Source organism: Pantherophis guttatus, chromosome 11 (genome assembly GCF_059756535.1).
Source record: "Pantherophis guttatus breed Tessera chromosome 11, ASM5975653v1, whole genome shotgun sequence".
Taxonomy (NCBI): domain Eukaryota; kingdom Metazoa; phylum Chordata; class Lepidosauria; order Squamata; family Colubridae; genus Pantherophis; species Pantherophis guttatus.
This window is the reverse complement of record NC_142073.1, coordinates 16,475,078-16,488,616: the sequence shown is the minus strand read 5'-3', so window position 1 is coordinate 16,488,616 and position 13,539 is coordinate 16,475,078. Positions and strand designations below refer to the sequence as shown.

General features: G+C 41.7%; 1 protein-coding gene across 3 annotated transcripts in view; it reads left to right on the top strand.

The window, feature by feature from the left end:
- ADAMTS18 (ADAM metallopeptidase with thrombospondin type 1 motif 18) overlaps positions 1–13,539 on the top strand; it is a 106,486-nt gene that overhangs the window by 2,381 nt on the left and 90,566 nt on the right. For all 3 annotated transcript variants that reach the window (XM_087877067.1, XM_087877069.1, XM_087877068.1), the window contains exon 3: positions 2,974–3,290. In XM_087877067.1, the coding sequence (XP_087733193.1) occupies positions 2,974–3,290 (317 nt within the window). The remainder of the gene's footprint in view (positions 1–2,973; positions 3,291–13,539) is intronic.

Genomic DNA, 13,539 nt, shown 5'->3' with positions numbered 1-13,539 from the left:
ACTTTATGTAGCTGTGAACAAAAGTTAGGTGGAAGGATAAGTGAGGAGAGCCTCAGATCGGACAACCATCAGGTAAAATATAGCTGAGCCCACAGAGGAGAGGAGACTGGGAAGCAGATAGTTTTCCAGAGGGTAAAAGGAGAAGAAGGGAGAAATACTTTCAGGCTTGCAAGATTGTGTTAATGAATCTTACAATAAACATAGAGTTAGCACTCCTCATAGCTGCGCTTCCTGGTCTGGACTACCTTGAACAGGTCCATTTGTTTCCGTGAGTTTCAAAGATCTGTTTGAAACAAGCTTACTAAATTCTTGATTAAACATTATTCCTGGAGCTTAAGGGGATGGATGTAATGCTCACTTTTCTGGTGTATCTTCAACAACAAGCCTGCAAGGTAGATTGGGCTAAGAGAAGATGCCGAGCTATTTCTCTTAAGAGTAGATTTGAACCCAGGCTTCCCGAGTCATAATCCAAGATTGCAACTGCTCTTATTACAGGAGTTATTCAGGGAAAAGAAATGCACTTCCATAGGAACAAGAGGCAGGGGGAAATAATTATAGATCAATAACTAGGGTCAATTCTTTCTCAATCCACCCTCATAACTACGAACGCGAAGAAAGAAATTACAGAGGAATACCTTCAAAAAAAGAGGGAGAAAGCAAAAGGTTAATCTCACTTTAAAAAAAATATGTTAAAGCATAGCCACCAGAAAGAATTACTTGAAAATCCAGCATTTCTAAAACCTTTTGCGTAGGGCGAGAATGAGAATGGGGATGGGGGGGGGGATGGGAAGCTAGTGAGAAGTCTCACTCTAGGAAAACATGTGTGAACAGGCAAAACAGGATTCCTAGATTTCAAAGAGAGCTGGAGACGGAGAGGCATCATTGATCGAAAGTTCATCTCACAGAAAGAAAGAAAGAAAGAAAGAAAGAAAGAAAGAAAGAAAGAAAGAAAGAAAGAAAGAAAGAAAGAAAGAAAGAAAGAAAGAAAGAAAGAAAAAGGAAGGAAGGAAGGAAGGAAGGAAGGAGGGAGGGAGGGAAAGGAAGGAAAGAAGGAAGGAAGAAAAGAAAAAGAAAGAAAGAAGGAAGGGAAGAAAGAAAGAAGGAAAGAAGGAAGGAAGGAAAGAAAGGAAAGAAAGAGAAAGGAAAGAAAGAAAGAAAAAGAAAGAAAGAAAGAAAAAGAAAGAAAAAGAAGGAAGGAAGGGAAAGAAAGGAAGGAAGGAAAGAAAGAAAGAAAAAGAAGGAAAGAAGGAAGGAAGGAAAGAAAGGAAAGAAAGAAAGGAAAGAAAGAAAGGAAAGAAAGAGAAAGAAAAGGAAGGAAGGAAGGAAAAGAAAGAAAGAGAAAGGAAGGAAGGAAAGGAAAGGAAAGAAAGGAAGAGAGAAAGGAAAGAAAGAAGAAAGAAAGAAAGAAAGAAGAAAAGGAAGGAAGGAAGGAAGGGAAAGAAAGAAAGGAAGGAAGGAAGGAAAGAAAGGAAAGAGAGAAAGAAAGGAAAGAAAGAAAAAGAAAGAAAGAAAGAAAAAGAAAGAAAGAAAAAGAAAGAAAGAAAAAGAAAGAAAGAGAAAGAAAGAAAGAAAGAGAATTCCAGTACAGGCTGCAAGGAAGAGTTTTAAACCGGTAGCATTCTATGCTGCTTGAAGAGATCCTTACAGGGTTGCGGATATCCCAGTCAAGCTCAGGAAGAAGTAAGGATATCTTCACTAGGCATGCTAATGATCCCCGTTTCGTGGCAAAAAAAAAAAAAAAAAAAGCATGCTGGTGTGCGGAGCGTTTGCTCTGGAGTGTTGGAGCCTTTGCTCACCGGGGGGAATTCCCTTCTCATGCAGCTGCTTGTATTTTTGGCTACCGGCCTTGCTTAGCATCCTGAAATTCTGATTTAGCGCTGCTGGTGAAAAGTGAGATGCTCTCAACAGAACATTTCCCCTCTCTCTATGGGGAGGGGAGGGAGGGGGGGAAAGCAAGCAAGGATGACTCCATTTGCAAGTTTGTGAAGATGAGGAGATAATAAAAACTCCATTCAAAAATATCTTTGCTTCTCCACGCAAGGGGTGGGGTGGAAGGAAAGAGTAGCGTTCCTTCCCAACTTTACGAAACGGAGAAAAGCAGTATAGCTTTCTTGCTTGCATTAGTTTCTTCAATTTCTTTTCCAGGATTAACCAAAAAAAAAAAAAGTTCCACGCGAGGAGGAATTTGAAATCCATTATTAATAAATGCAAATGAAGGATAGATGGATAGTTTATTAGCCTTATGACCATATCAAATGAATTTTTTTTAAAAAAAATGTAATCCCCAAAGAATTTGATAATGGCCCTCTAAAAATAGCTGACTTAAACCCCTAAGAAGCTTACAAACTTAAAATACAAGCTGCTATCAGAGATCAGAAAACTGTAGGAGTTCAGCTGAGTGCTTCAGTTAGAGGTACTGTACTTTGAAGCTGGAATCTAGAATTTAAAAGATTCTAGATTCTAGATTTTCTAGATTCTAGAAAAGATTCTGACACCATGCCTATCTCCTTTGTGAGCAGCGGGGTTGGACTAGAAGACCTCCAAGATCCCTTCCAACTCTGTTATTCCGTTATCTTTTTTTGCTTCGGACACTGCTTCTCAAATGCGATCGTTGTTGATGACACACAACCAATGCAGTTGTGGGTTTCAAATTTTTTTACTACCGGTTCTGTGGGTGTGGCTTGGTGGGTGTGGCATGGCTTAGTGGGCGTGGCAAAGGAAGGATACTGTAAAATCTCCATTCCCACCCCACTCCAGGGGAAGGTTACTGCAAAATCCCCATTTCCTCCCAATCAGCTGGGAATTGGGAGGCAGAGAAAGATGGGGGTGGGACCAGTCAGAATTTTTACTACCGGTTCTCCGAACTACTCAAAATTTCCGCTACCAGTTCTCCAGAACTGATCAAAACCTGCTGAAACCCACCTCTGAATCGATGTATCTTGGTGGCTAACCCCGTTCTCAACCTTCTTCCAGATTACACCTTTGTTGTTCCTGTCGAGGTGGACTCCAGCGGATCCTATCTCTCGCATGACATTTTGCACAGCGCCAGGAGGAAGAGATCTACTGTGAGCTCGAAAGCTTCCTTGCACTACAGGTTTTCAGCCTTTGGACAGGAACTGCATCTCGAGCTGAAGCCCTCAGACTTTCTGAGCCATAATGTGACTGTCCAGGTGGTTGGGAAAAATGGCATTGAAGATTCTCAGGTTCGTGATATTGAACAGTGTTTCTATCAGGGATTTATAAGGAACTACAGTTCTTCTTCCGTTGCCATATCCACGTGCACAGGTTTGGTAAGTGTTACGTGTCGTCGCTCGGTTTTCAGAACTCTTCCCCTTCTGCTATGCTTGTTCTCTCCTGTTTGCTTAAGGCTGATTTAAAGTTGCCTGCCTCTGCCCACAGCTGTTGCTTTGTACTTTTTTTTTTTTAAATTGATTTATATGCCGCCCTTCTCCGGAGACTCAGGGCGGTTTAAAATGCGTTAAGCAATAGCCTTCATCCTTTTGTATATTTTATACAAAGTCAGCTTATTGTCCCCACATTTTACCCATCTTAGAAAGGATGGAAGGCTGAGTCGACCTTGAGCCTGGTGAGAATTGAACTCGCAGTAATTGCAGGCAGCTGGATGTTAAATGCTGCCTTAGGAGGCATTAGCCTCCTACGCCACTCAGGCTCCTTATGCTGCTAAATCCCCAAGCTGCTTTTCCAAAAGGCAACTAGACTTTCTTGATTTTTGTTTTTCCTTTGAAAACGATTTCGCTACTCATCCAAGAAGCTTCTTCAGTTCTAACTCAAAAGAAAAACAAAACAAAACGAGAAAGTCCAAGGACTTCGGAAAAGCACCTTTGAAAGGACAACCATGACCTGGATAATTGACCATTTCCATAGAGAGAGAGGTGGATGGGTAAGTGCAGAAGATGGACTGACACAAACACCTCCTAGATGATCCCATCTGTACATTGTGTGGAAGGCGCATCCTGTATGATGATTGGTTGATCTGACTTCTTTGCTTTGCTGTTTCAAGTGTCAGAACGTTAAAATTTGCAGACATATGGATGCAGAAAAGGAATTCTGTGTAACTGTCCATGAATGACAGATGCGTATGTTCCCTCACGCACAGGGCCGGAGAAGTCTGCTTGACCCTTTAACAGGGACCTTCCTTCAGGTCTCTGGGATGAGTTTTTCCTGGGGATATCTACCGTACTTTTCGGAGTATAAGACACACTTTTTCCCCCCTAAAAGAGGGTGGAAATGATGCGTCTTATAGACCGAATTCAGCCATTTTTGGCCTCCTGAAACCTCACCTCGCGCGTCCCATTTTTGCGAAAAACAGGCCTGCAGAGGGTTTGGGAGGCCTGCAGAGTGGTCCTGGGGCCTGGAGAGGGCAAAAATGCAATGCATGGGGGGCTTGGGAGGCCAAAACCGGGCCTGTTTTTTGTGAAAACGGGCTCATTTTTCACAAAAACGGGGCCTGCAAAGGGTTTAGGAGGCCTGCAGAGTGCTCCTGGGGGCTGGGGAGGGCAAAAATGTGGTGCATGGGGGGCTGGGGAGGCCAAAACTAGGCCCAGTTTTTGCAAAAACAGGGGCATTTTTGCCCTCCCCAGCCCCCAGGAGCACTCTGCAGGCCTCCTAAACCCTTTGCAGGCCCCGTTTTTGTGAAAAATGAGCCCGTTTTCACAAAAAACAGGCCCGGTTTTGGCCTCCCAAGCCCCCCATGCATTGCATTTTTGCCCTCTCCAGGCCCCAGGACCACTCTGCAGGCCTCCCAAACCCTCTGCAGGCCCTGTTTTTGCAAAAAAACGAGCCTGTTTTTGGCCTCCCAAACCCCCCATGCATTGTGTGTTTGCCCTCCTCAGCCCCCAGGAGCACTCTGCAGGCCTCCCAAACCCTCTGCGCGTCCTGTTTTTGTGAAAAATGGGCCCATTTTTCACAAAAACGGGACACACAGAGGGTTTGGGAGGCCTGCAGAGTGCTCCTAGGGGCCAGGGAGGGCAAACACTTTTTCCCCCCTTGTTTACCTCTTTGAAATCTTGGTGTGTCTTATACTCCGGTGTATCTTATAGTCAGAAAAATATGGTATATAATCTTGTTCAGAAGCCAATTAAATTCTGTCTTGTGATATGAAGGCCAGGTTCAGTCTGAGATTGTGCATCGTGCTACATCATCATGTGATCGATCCATTTCGGCTTTAGCGAGATGGGCGAATCCTTCTGTGGTGTTTATAAGCCATGCTTCTTATGGCTCGGTGGATTTTTGTAAACTCGACAAATTGCGATTTGTTGGTAGGCTATGTGTAAGCAAACCATTGCTTAGTGCAATGTGAGAAGCCAATCCACTGTCAAAATTCTCCAAACAACTGCAGTGAGATCTTCTTTTTGGCACATTTATCAAAATCTCGCAACATTCGCCTCCACCCCACCTCACCCTTAATTTCTCAGCATTCAGCAAGAGTTTTAGATAGCGATGATATCACCGCATGAGAAACAGTGGTTTCTCCAAATTGATTCTTGAGCAGTGGGAACACTTGGAGGACAGATGTTCAGCGACGGGAATTCCTTTTCTGCATCAAATATATCAAATTTTTACTCCAAATTTTGGACTTAATTTTTAAATGTTGGGTTTAGACAACTTAGAACTATGCCGACTTCAGTTTGACCTAAGCATAATATATAAAATTATCTGTCACAATGTCCTTCCTGTCAATGACTACTTCAGCTTCAACCACAACAATACATGAGCAAATAATAGATACAAACTCAAGGTAAACCGTTCCAAACTCGATTGCAGAAAATATGACTTCAGCAACAGAGTGGTCAATGCCTGGAATACACTATCTGATTCTGTAGTTTCTTCCCCAAACCTCCAAAACTTTAACCTTAGACTGTCTACTGTTGACCTCACCCCATTCCTAAGAGGTCTGTAAGGGGCGTGCATAAATTCACCAGCATGCCTACCATCCCTGTCCTAATATTCCTTTTCGCTTACTCTTTTCATGCATTCAAATTACGTTTATACTTTTACCTGTTATCTTATATATGCTTGACAAATAAACTTATGATTATTATTATGATATATGTTTGACATAGTGATGGGCAACACTTTACTAAGATTTCAGGCTTATGTACTGTAGATATTATCTTCTCAGTTTTACTACTCATTTGCCTATACCTATATGGACACTTATGGAGTGAATTCCAAATATTGTAATTAAAAAAAGGAGCCTTCCAAAGGCTAACCTCGGATTCAGGGGGCTGGGCCTCTGTTCTGTAGAAAAGCCCATCGTGTATTTTGTTATGCATTCTTTGAAATTGGGGCATGGTGGAATGGCATTGATGTATTTTCACTTGGTGTACAAGGGAAATGCAGGGATGCATAGATGTAAGTATGTATACATGATCATACAACTTTTTTTTAGTTGAGGGTAGCAGTGGGACATGTTGGAAGGGGCTTGTTTCAAAAAGTGACCAAAAGCAACAAAAGTTGTCAAATTAAATCTAAACATAATTCAATTGGATGAAGGCCGATACTTCAGGGTTTGTTTTTTTAATATTTCAGGGTTTGGTTTTTGTTTTTGTTTTAATTTCTGTACAATTAAATCCTGCAACTGAATGGCATTTTTGGAGAGTTTCTGCAACTGCACTCTAAGTTTTGGATTGGCATAGGATGCACCAATCCACAATCTAGTCCATTTTAGCTGATTGCTAAAAATTAGGATTAGAACTGATTAGTTCCTAGATAGGGATGGCCAGGCAATTTTAGGACTATAGGTTAGTTGGAAAATTGGGGAATTTTTTTTTAAAAAGTAATGGAATAGCAACAGCAGCAGCACTTAGACTTATATATAGCTTCACAGTGCTTTACAGCCCTCTCTAAGCAGTTTGCAGAGTCAGCCTATTGCCCCCAACAATCTGGGTCCTCATTTTACCCACCTTGGAAGGATGGAAGGCTGAGTCAACCTTGAGCCAGTGGGACTTGAACTGTCAAATTGCTAGGAGTCAGCAGAAGTAACCTGCAGTACTGCACTCTAACCACTGCGCCACTACGGCACAATAATACTGTGGTGGGATGTGGTCTGGAATCATAGGACCTGGCCTTCTAAAGAGCAGTCAGGGTTGATCTCCTCTAGGACTGACCGGTTTGATTGCCTTGCAGTCCAAGGGACTCGCAGGAGTCTTCTCCAGCATCAGAGTTCAAAGGCCTCAGTTCTTTGGTGCTCAGCCTTTCTTATGGTCCAACTTTCACAGCCATATACACACATTTACTTGCCAATCAAATATATTGGACTGGTCCTGAGATCATTATCTATTAGCTGCCTGGGTAAATAGGGTTATCTTCAGTTATTACCTAAAAGCAAATGTTATGAGTGGCCATTGGTGATTCCTTCAAAAAAAAAAAAATCCTATTGCCATGAAGAAAGACCTCATAATAATGATGACAATACAGCCACTGGAAAATATGGTTTTGGGAGACTTCAAGAAACCTGCATTTATCTAATTGGTCAGCAATATCTTAGCCTTCTTTTTTGGGAGTTTTGTTGCCTCATTACTCCCCTGCTACAGATCTAGTCCAATTTTGCTGTGTCAACATAATGAAAGTCCTTGGTTAACTAGCAGCCTGGTGTGGGTGCAAATGAAGTAACAATTGTATAGATATGACCTAGTTAGAGAATTCTTGGATAAGAAATTTGCTGATTATTGCCTTTCAAGTGTGGAAAAAGGGGTCTTGCTTCTTTCTTGCCAAATTCTTTTTTTTTTTTTTTGGCAGGCCTACTGTAGGTTAGAAACGCACAGCAGACAAAGTGTGCAGATAATCCTGACCTTGGTTTGACTAGCTCTGCTCAGGACTGCTTTGGGTTTTAAACAGTAGGATATGTGTGTTAATAAGGGACGTGGTGGCTCAGTGGCTAAGATGCTGAGCTTATCGATTGAAAGGTTGGCAGTTCAACGGTTCGAATCCCTAGTGCCACGTAACAGGGTGAGCTCCCGTTACTTGTCCCAGCTTCTGCCAACCTAGCAGTTCGAAAGCACGTAAAAAAATGCAAGTAGAAAAATAGGGACCACCTTTGGTGGGAAGGGAACAGCGTTCCGTGCACCTTTGGTGTTTTGTCATGCCGGCCATGTGACCACAGAGATACCTTCAGACAGTGCTGGCTCTTTGGCTTTAAAACGGAGATGAGCACTGCCCCCTAGAGTCGGGAACGACTAGCACATATGTGCGAGTGGAACCTTTACTTTTTATGTCTTTTAAGTCATAGATACGCTGCATGTGTTGATGGAAGTCATATGGATGTAGAACCTAGTCAAGTGGGAATTGCATTTGAGGTTTCAGCTGATAACTACAAATTAGACACGGTGGGGATATATTTTCTGCCCTTATGTGACTTGTCTAGGTGATATCAGTGCTAAATATCACTACCGTTTGACAGCACTAACCTGTCTTATGTTTATTATCTTGCAAAGGGTTTTGACAAGTGCTCAAAACTGCCAGGAATATTTGGAGCTCAGTAGGATATCAGTGCTAAAAATCAGTGCCCTTAGACAGCACTTGCCTGCCTTAACTTCATCATCTTGAAAAGGGTTTTGTCGAGTGCTCAAAAATGCCGTGAATTCTTGGAGCTGAGTATGATTTCCTTGAAATCCACCTACATTCTAAAGTATCAATTGTCCCGAAGGTGCTTTTCCAAAAGGCAACTGGATTTTCTTGGGTCCCCCCCCCCAAAATCCCCTTGAAAACATTTAGCTTCTCATCCAAGTAGCTTCTTCAGAGTCACCGCACAAACATCATAGTGTAAGATGCGTGGCTTATTATATAATGATGTATGGAATGGTGAAAATTCCATTTTCAAATTTGTTGTGCATCTTTGAATACATATTTGAAACAGTGGAACTTTCATCCTTAATCCCCCACATGGACTTGTACATCCATGTTTGCAATTTCTGCACTTTTCCCCACTTTCAAAGAAGGCAGCTGCATGGAATGTTATTTCCCATGGCATATGCTTTCAATTAGCCTAGTCCAAATAGCAGGAACTGTTTAAAGTTAATATTGTAATTGAAAATGTTTCTGGAAGGTAGGTTTTTTGTTTTTTTGTTTTAAATATCACAATTAGGGGGGAAGTCTGCCAGTAGTTGGGAAGTGTAACAGATGAGAAGGCTGGGAAAGATTCCTTGATTAAGGAGGCAAGTTCAGAAGTTTAGCACCTGTTACACTCAAGGAATTTCGGTTTAAGGGCAGGAAGAAAAGCAGATTTTCTCCAACTAACCAATACTGCGCTTAATTGGACAAATGACCTTGATATTAATATATAAAACACTTATTCCATTCTCATGAACCAACATATTTCACAATATAACCTATAACCTATCTTATATACAGACACATGTGTGTTTTTATATATATATATATATATATATATATATATATATATATATATATATATATATGTATGTATGTATGTATGTATGTATGTATGTATATACACACACACATACATACACACATACATACATATATATGTATATATATACCATGTATATATGGTACATGGTATATACACACCATGTTTCCCTGAAAATAAGACCCTGTCTTATATTTATTTTCAGAGAGGTCTTATTATTTTGGGGTGCGTGGAGCAAGACGGGGCTCTTCTTCCAGTCTTACCTGATTTCCAATTTTGTCTCCCTAATCCTAACCAGAGGAAATGGCGGAGACCAGATGCGCATGTATTTAAATATTTTCAGGGAGGGCTTATTTTCAGGGGGGCTTATTTTAGTGCATGCGCTCAAAAGCCTGATTGGGCTTATTATCAGGGGATGTCTTATTTTTGGGGAAACAGAGTAATAGTAAAAATGTTTAAAAGGAGCATATAATACAATGGTACATGGATGATGGAAATATGTAGTCAATTTTGTAAGGTATGATGGATTCAAGAAGTTATATATACTGTTTCCCTGAAAATAAGACATCCCCTGATAATAAGCCCAATCGGGCTTTTGAGCACATGCACTAAAATAACCCCCCCAAAAATAACCCCTCCCCAAAAATATTTAAAGCATGCACAGCCAGTCCCTGCCATTTCCTCTGGTTTCCTCAATGCGCCCCAAAATTATAAGACCTCCGAGAAAATAAGGCCAAGCACATATTTCGGGATTCAAAAAAATATAAGACAGGTTCTTATTTTCAGGGAAACATGGTATCTATGTACTCTATGCCATTCAATAAATAACTAAATGAATACATTTCTTTTGGTGGAAAGTTGAAGATAACAAAGGGCAATACAGGACACAAAATAGTTGGCAAAGTATAAGTAGATTTTTTTATATATATACAGAGAATGGAAGATGTAGGGGGATATCTTCCTGGGCTGTTTTGTTAGGAAGTTGGACAATTAACTTCTTGTCTTTCAATCCTGCTGTGTTGGAACTATTTAAAATTGAACTATGACTTATAAAACAGATCCAGCGATTTATGGTGTGAATCTCCCAGCTGAAGCCTAAATGTTTGTCTATCATTTCCCAGAGGTCAGAAATACAGCATGTGCAGACGAGCTGCCCAGCTTTGTGTAACAATTCGACGTGTTGACTGTGGAAACTTTAAGTGAAGTTTATAAAAGTTACATTATATTTTGTTGCCTTTCCTTGACTGATATATTGCAAAGCTTTGATGTGTTCATCAAGATATAGATGTGTTTACTTACTTGTTACAACATGTCCAATGTGAGTAAAAGTTACTATTCTCTCTCTCTCTCCTTCCCTCCCTCTCCCTCCTCCCTCCATCTCTCTCTCTTGTCTTTCATTTCCAAACTGGTGAAGTGATGTAATTTCAGACACCCTTAAAAGCCATATTTTATACTGCCAAAATAAATCATAATTAAGGAAGTGTGAATATGAAAACTGTCTAAACTACCACAAGATCCAACTGACGGGAGCAATCTTGGAAGGTCAAGGAGCTGGTTTGGTTGTGTTTGAAATGATTCTTTTTGATATATCATTACAGCAGCTTCAGAGGTGGGTTTCAGCAGGTTCTGATCAGTTCTGGAGAACTTGTAGTGGACATTTTGAGTAGTTTGTAGAACCGGTAAATACCACCTCTGACTGGCCATCTATTCTCTGCCTCCCAAGTCCCAGCTGATTGGGAGGGAATGGGGATTTTTCAGTAACCTTCCCCTGGAATGGGGAGGGAATGGAGATGTTAGAGTTATCCTTCCCCTGCCATGTCCACCAAGCCACACCCACCAAGCCATGCCACGCCCACCAAGCCACACCCACAGAACCGGTAGTAAAAAATTTGAATCCCACCACCGAGCAGCTTGTATGTCTGGGATAAGTGCTGGTACTCTTCACCAATGGTTTTTAGAAAATGGTTCTTAGCCTACGAATGGAGCCTTACTAGAGTCCCTCCTGTACAAATGTAGCCATTAACTCTTTATCTGGCCTGATGAAATGACCTTTGTACCACAGTAAAAGTCCACATTACTACTAGAAAGAGAATTAGGAAATTCTTGTATTCGGGTGGAGTAAATACTGCTGAAGAATAAGTGTCATCAGGTCTAAGCAAATAGAAGTATGAATTTGAAACTTCCCACTAGATTTTATTGAAGAAATATTCTGGGACTATTCCCTTGCTTAGCTATGGTGTGGGACATTACCTTGGTCAAATGATGGGTCTTCCATAAGAGGAGTGGTGGAATTTAGCTGGTTCGGGATGGTTTGGGCCAACCGGTAGTTAAATTGCTGGCTGGTTCCACCTCTCCCTGTCCCCATGTGCCCCATTTTGGCTCCCAGGTAAGTACAGGAAGGACTCCTAGGCCCAAAACGGGGCATAGGGATGCGGTGCGCCCCCCCGCTGTGACCCGTTTTTGTTCCCAGGGGGGTGCAGGAGCTGCCTGTCACACCCCCTGGCCACGCCCACCCAGCCAGTCATTAGGGCAGAGAACCGGTTGTTAAATTATTATTTAATAATTTAATAATTCTTATTATAAGAGTATGACCGTTGTTTTCACCCATTTACTTTTTAGCATTGCTATGGGACATTGTGGGCTCAAGAACATGATGGCTATTAAAATGGTACTACAGGTTGATCCTTGAATTAATTATCTGCTGTGGAGGAACAGAAGGCTGGTGGTGCGGTCCGCCAGCAGCCTACGGACCTGGCAATGGAGTCAGACAGTGAGGAGGCTGGGGAGGACAATGGGCCAGTCCTGGAATCAGGGGAAGGCCCAGACAAGGGCTCTGCATCAGAGGCAGAGATGGGACCAGGGCCATCTGGGAACGATGCGCAGACTCCGGAGCCTCCAGAGGCAGACAGCAGAGAGGCAGAGGAACAGAAGGAGCCTGTTCCTAGTGCACGCATGAGAAGAGCTGCCAGAAGGCAAGAGCAGCTAAAGCAGAGAGGACAACTCGGGAGTAAGGCCAGGAGATGATTGGCCAGTCCCATAAGGCTTAAAAGAGCAGTAACGAGGCGTTGGGTTTGTTTAAGGATTGAATTGTGTTTGGTAATCACTACTTGGGCCTTGGTCACAACATATGGAACATATCAGCTGCTAGTTTGATCCAGTGAAGTCATTCTTATGTATTAATAACACAAATCTTATTGAACATAGATTTCTAATGCGCCTTTATGCGTCTTTATGCATCAGTTGAGATCTCTATTAAGTCATGGATTCAATTACAAATAGGAAGCAGTTTGAAGATGCTAGAGTAGACAAAATAATTTCATGACCATTTGGCATTCACATCATTTTCACCAAATTTAGAATATTAGGTGGAAGGTCAAGCCAACATACCCAAACAATCAGTTGCACACATGGCACACCCATCTGGTGTCTTCAGTCAATTATTTTCTTGCAGGAATTGATTGGTTTTGCTACTAGTTTATAATAAAGGTAAAGGTTCCCCTCGTACATATGTGCTAGTCATTCCTGACTCTAGGGGGTGGTGCTCATCTCTGTTTCAAAGCCGAAGAGCCAGCACTGTCCAAAGACATCTCCATGGTCATGTGGCCAGCATGACTCAATGCCAAAGGCGCATGGAACGCTGTTACTTTTCTATCAAAGGTGGTCCCTATTTTTCTACTTGCATTTTTTATGTGCTTTTGAACTGCTAGGTTGGCAGAAATGGGACAAGTCATGGGAGCTCACCCCCGTTATGCAACACTAGGGATTTGAACTGCTGAACTGCCGACCTTTTGATCGACAAGCTCAGCGTCTTATCCTCAGAGCCACCGCGTCCCCTAGTTTATAATAATATAAAATTATAATATAATATAAAAGAAATAGCTAAGGTTCTGGCCACTCTTATTGCTGAATTGTTAGATAAGAAAATAGTCTGTCCTTTGACCAAAGGATGCAATAGGCAGTGAAGTTCTTTGGTACCTTCTGTAGGTGTTTTGACATCTTATTATTTAAAATCTTTGTAGACTTTCAAATACAATGTATCCCTCCATATAATATGCCTTTGACTATGTGGACATAATTCCAACACAGAGAAGCAAAGTTGGTCAACTAGACTACTGTTGTTCTCCAAATGTCTCTGTAAATGTGTG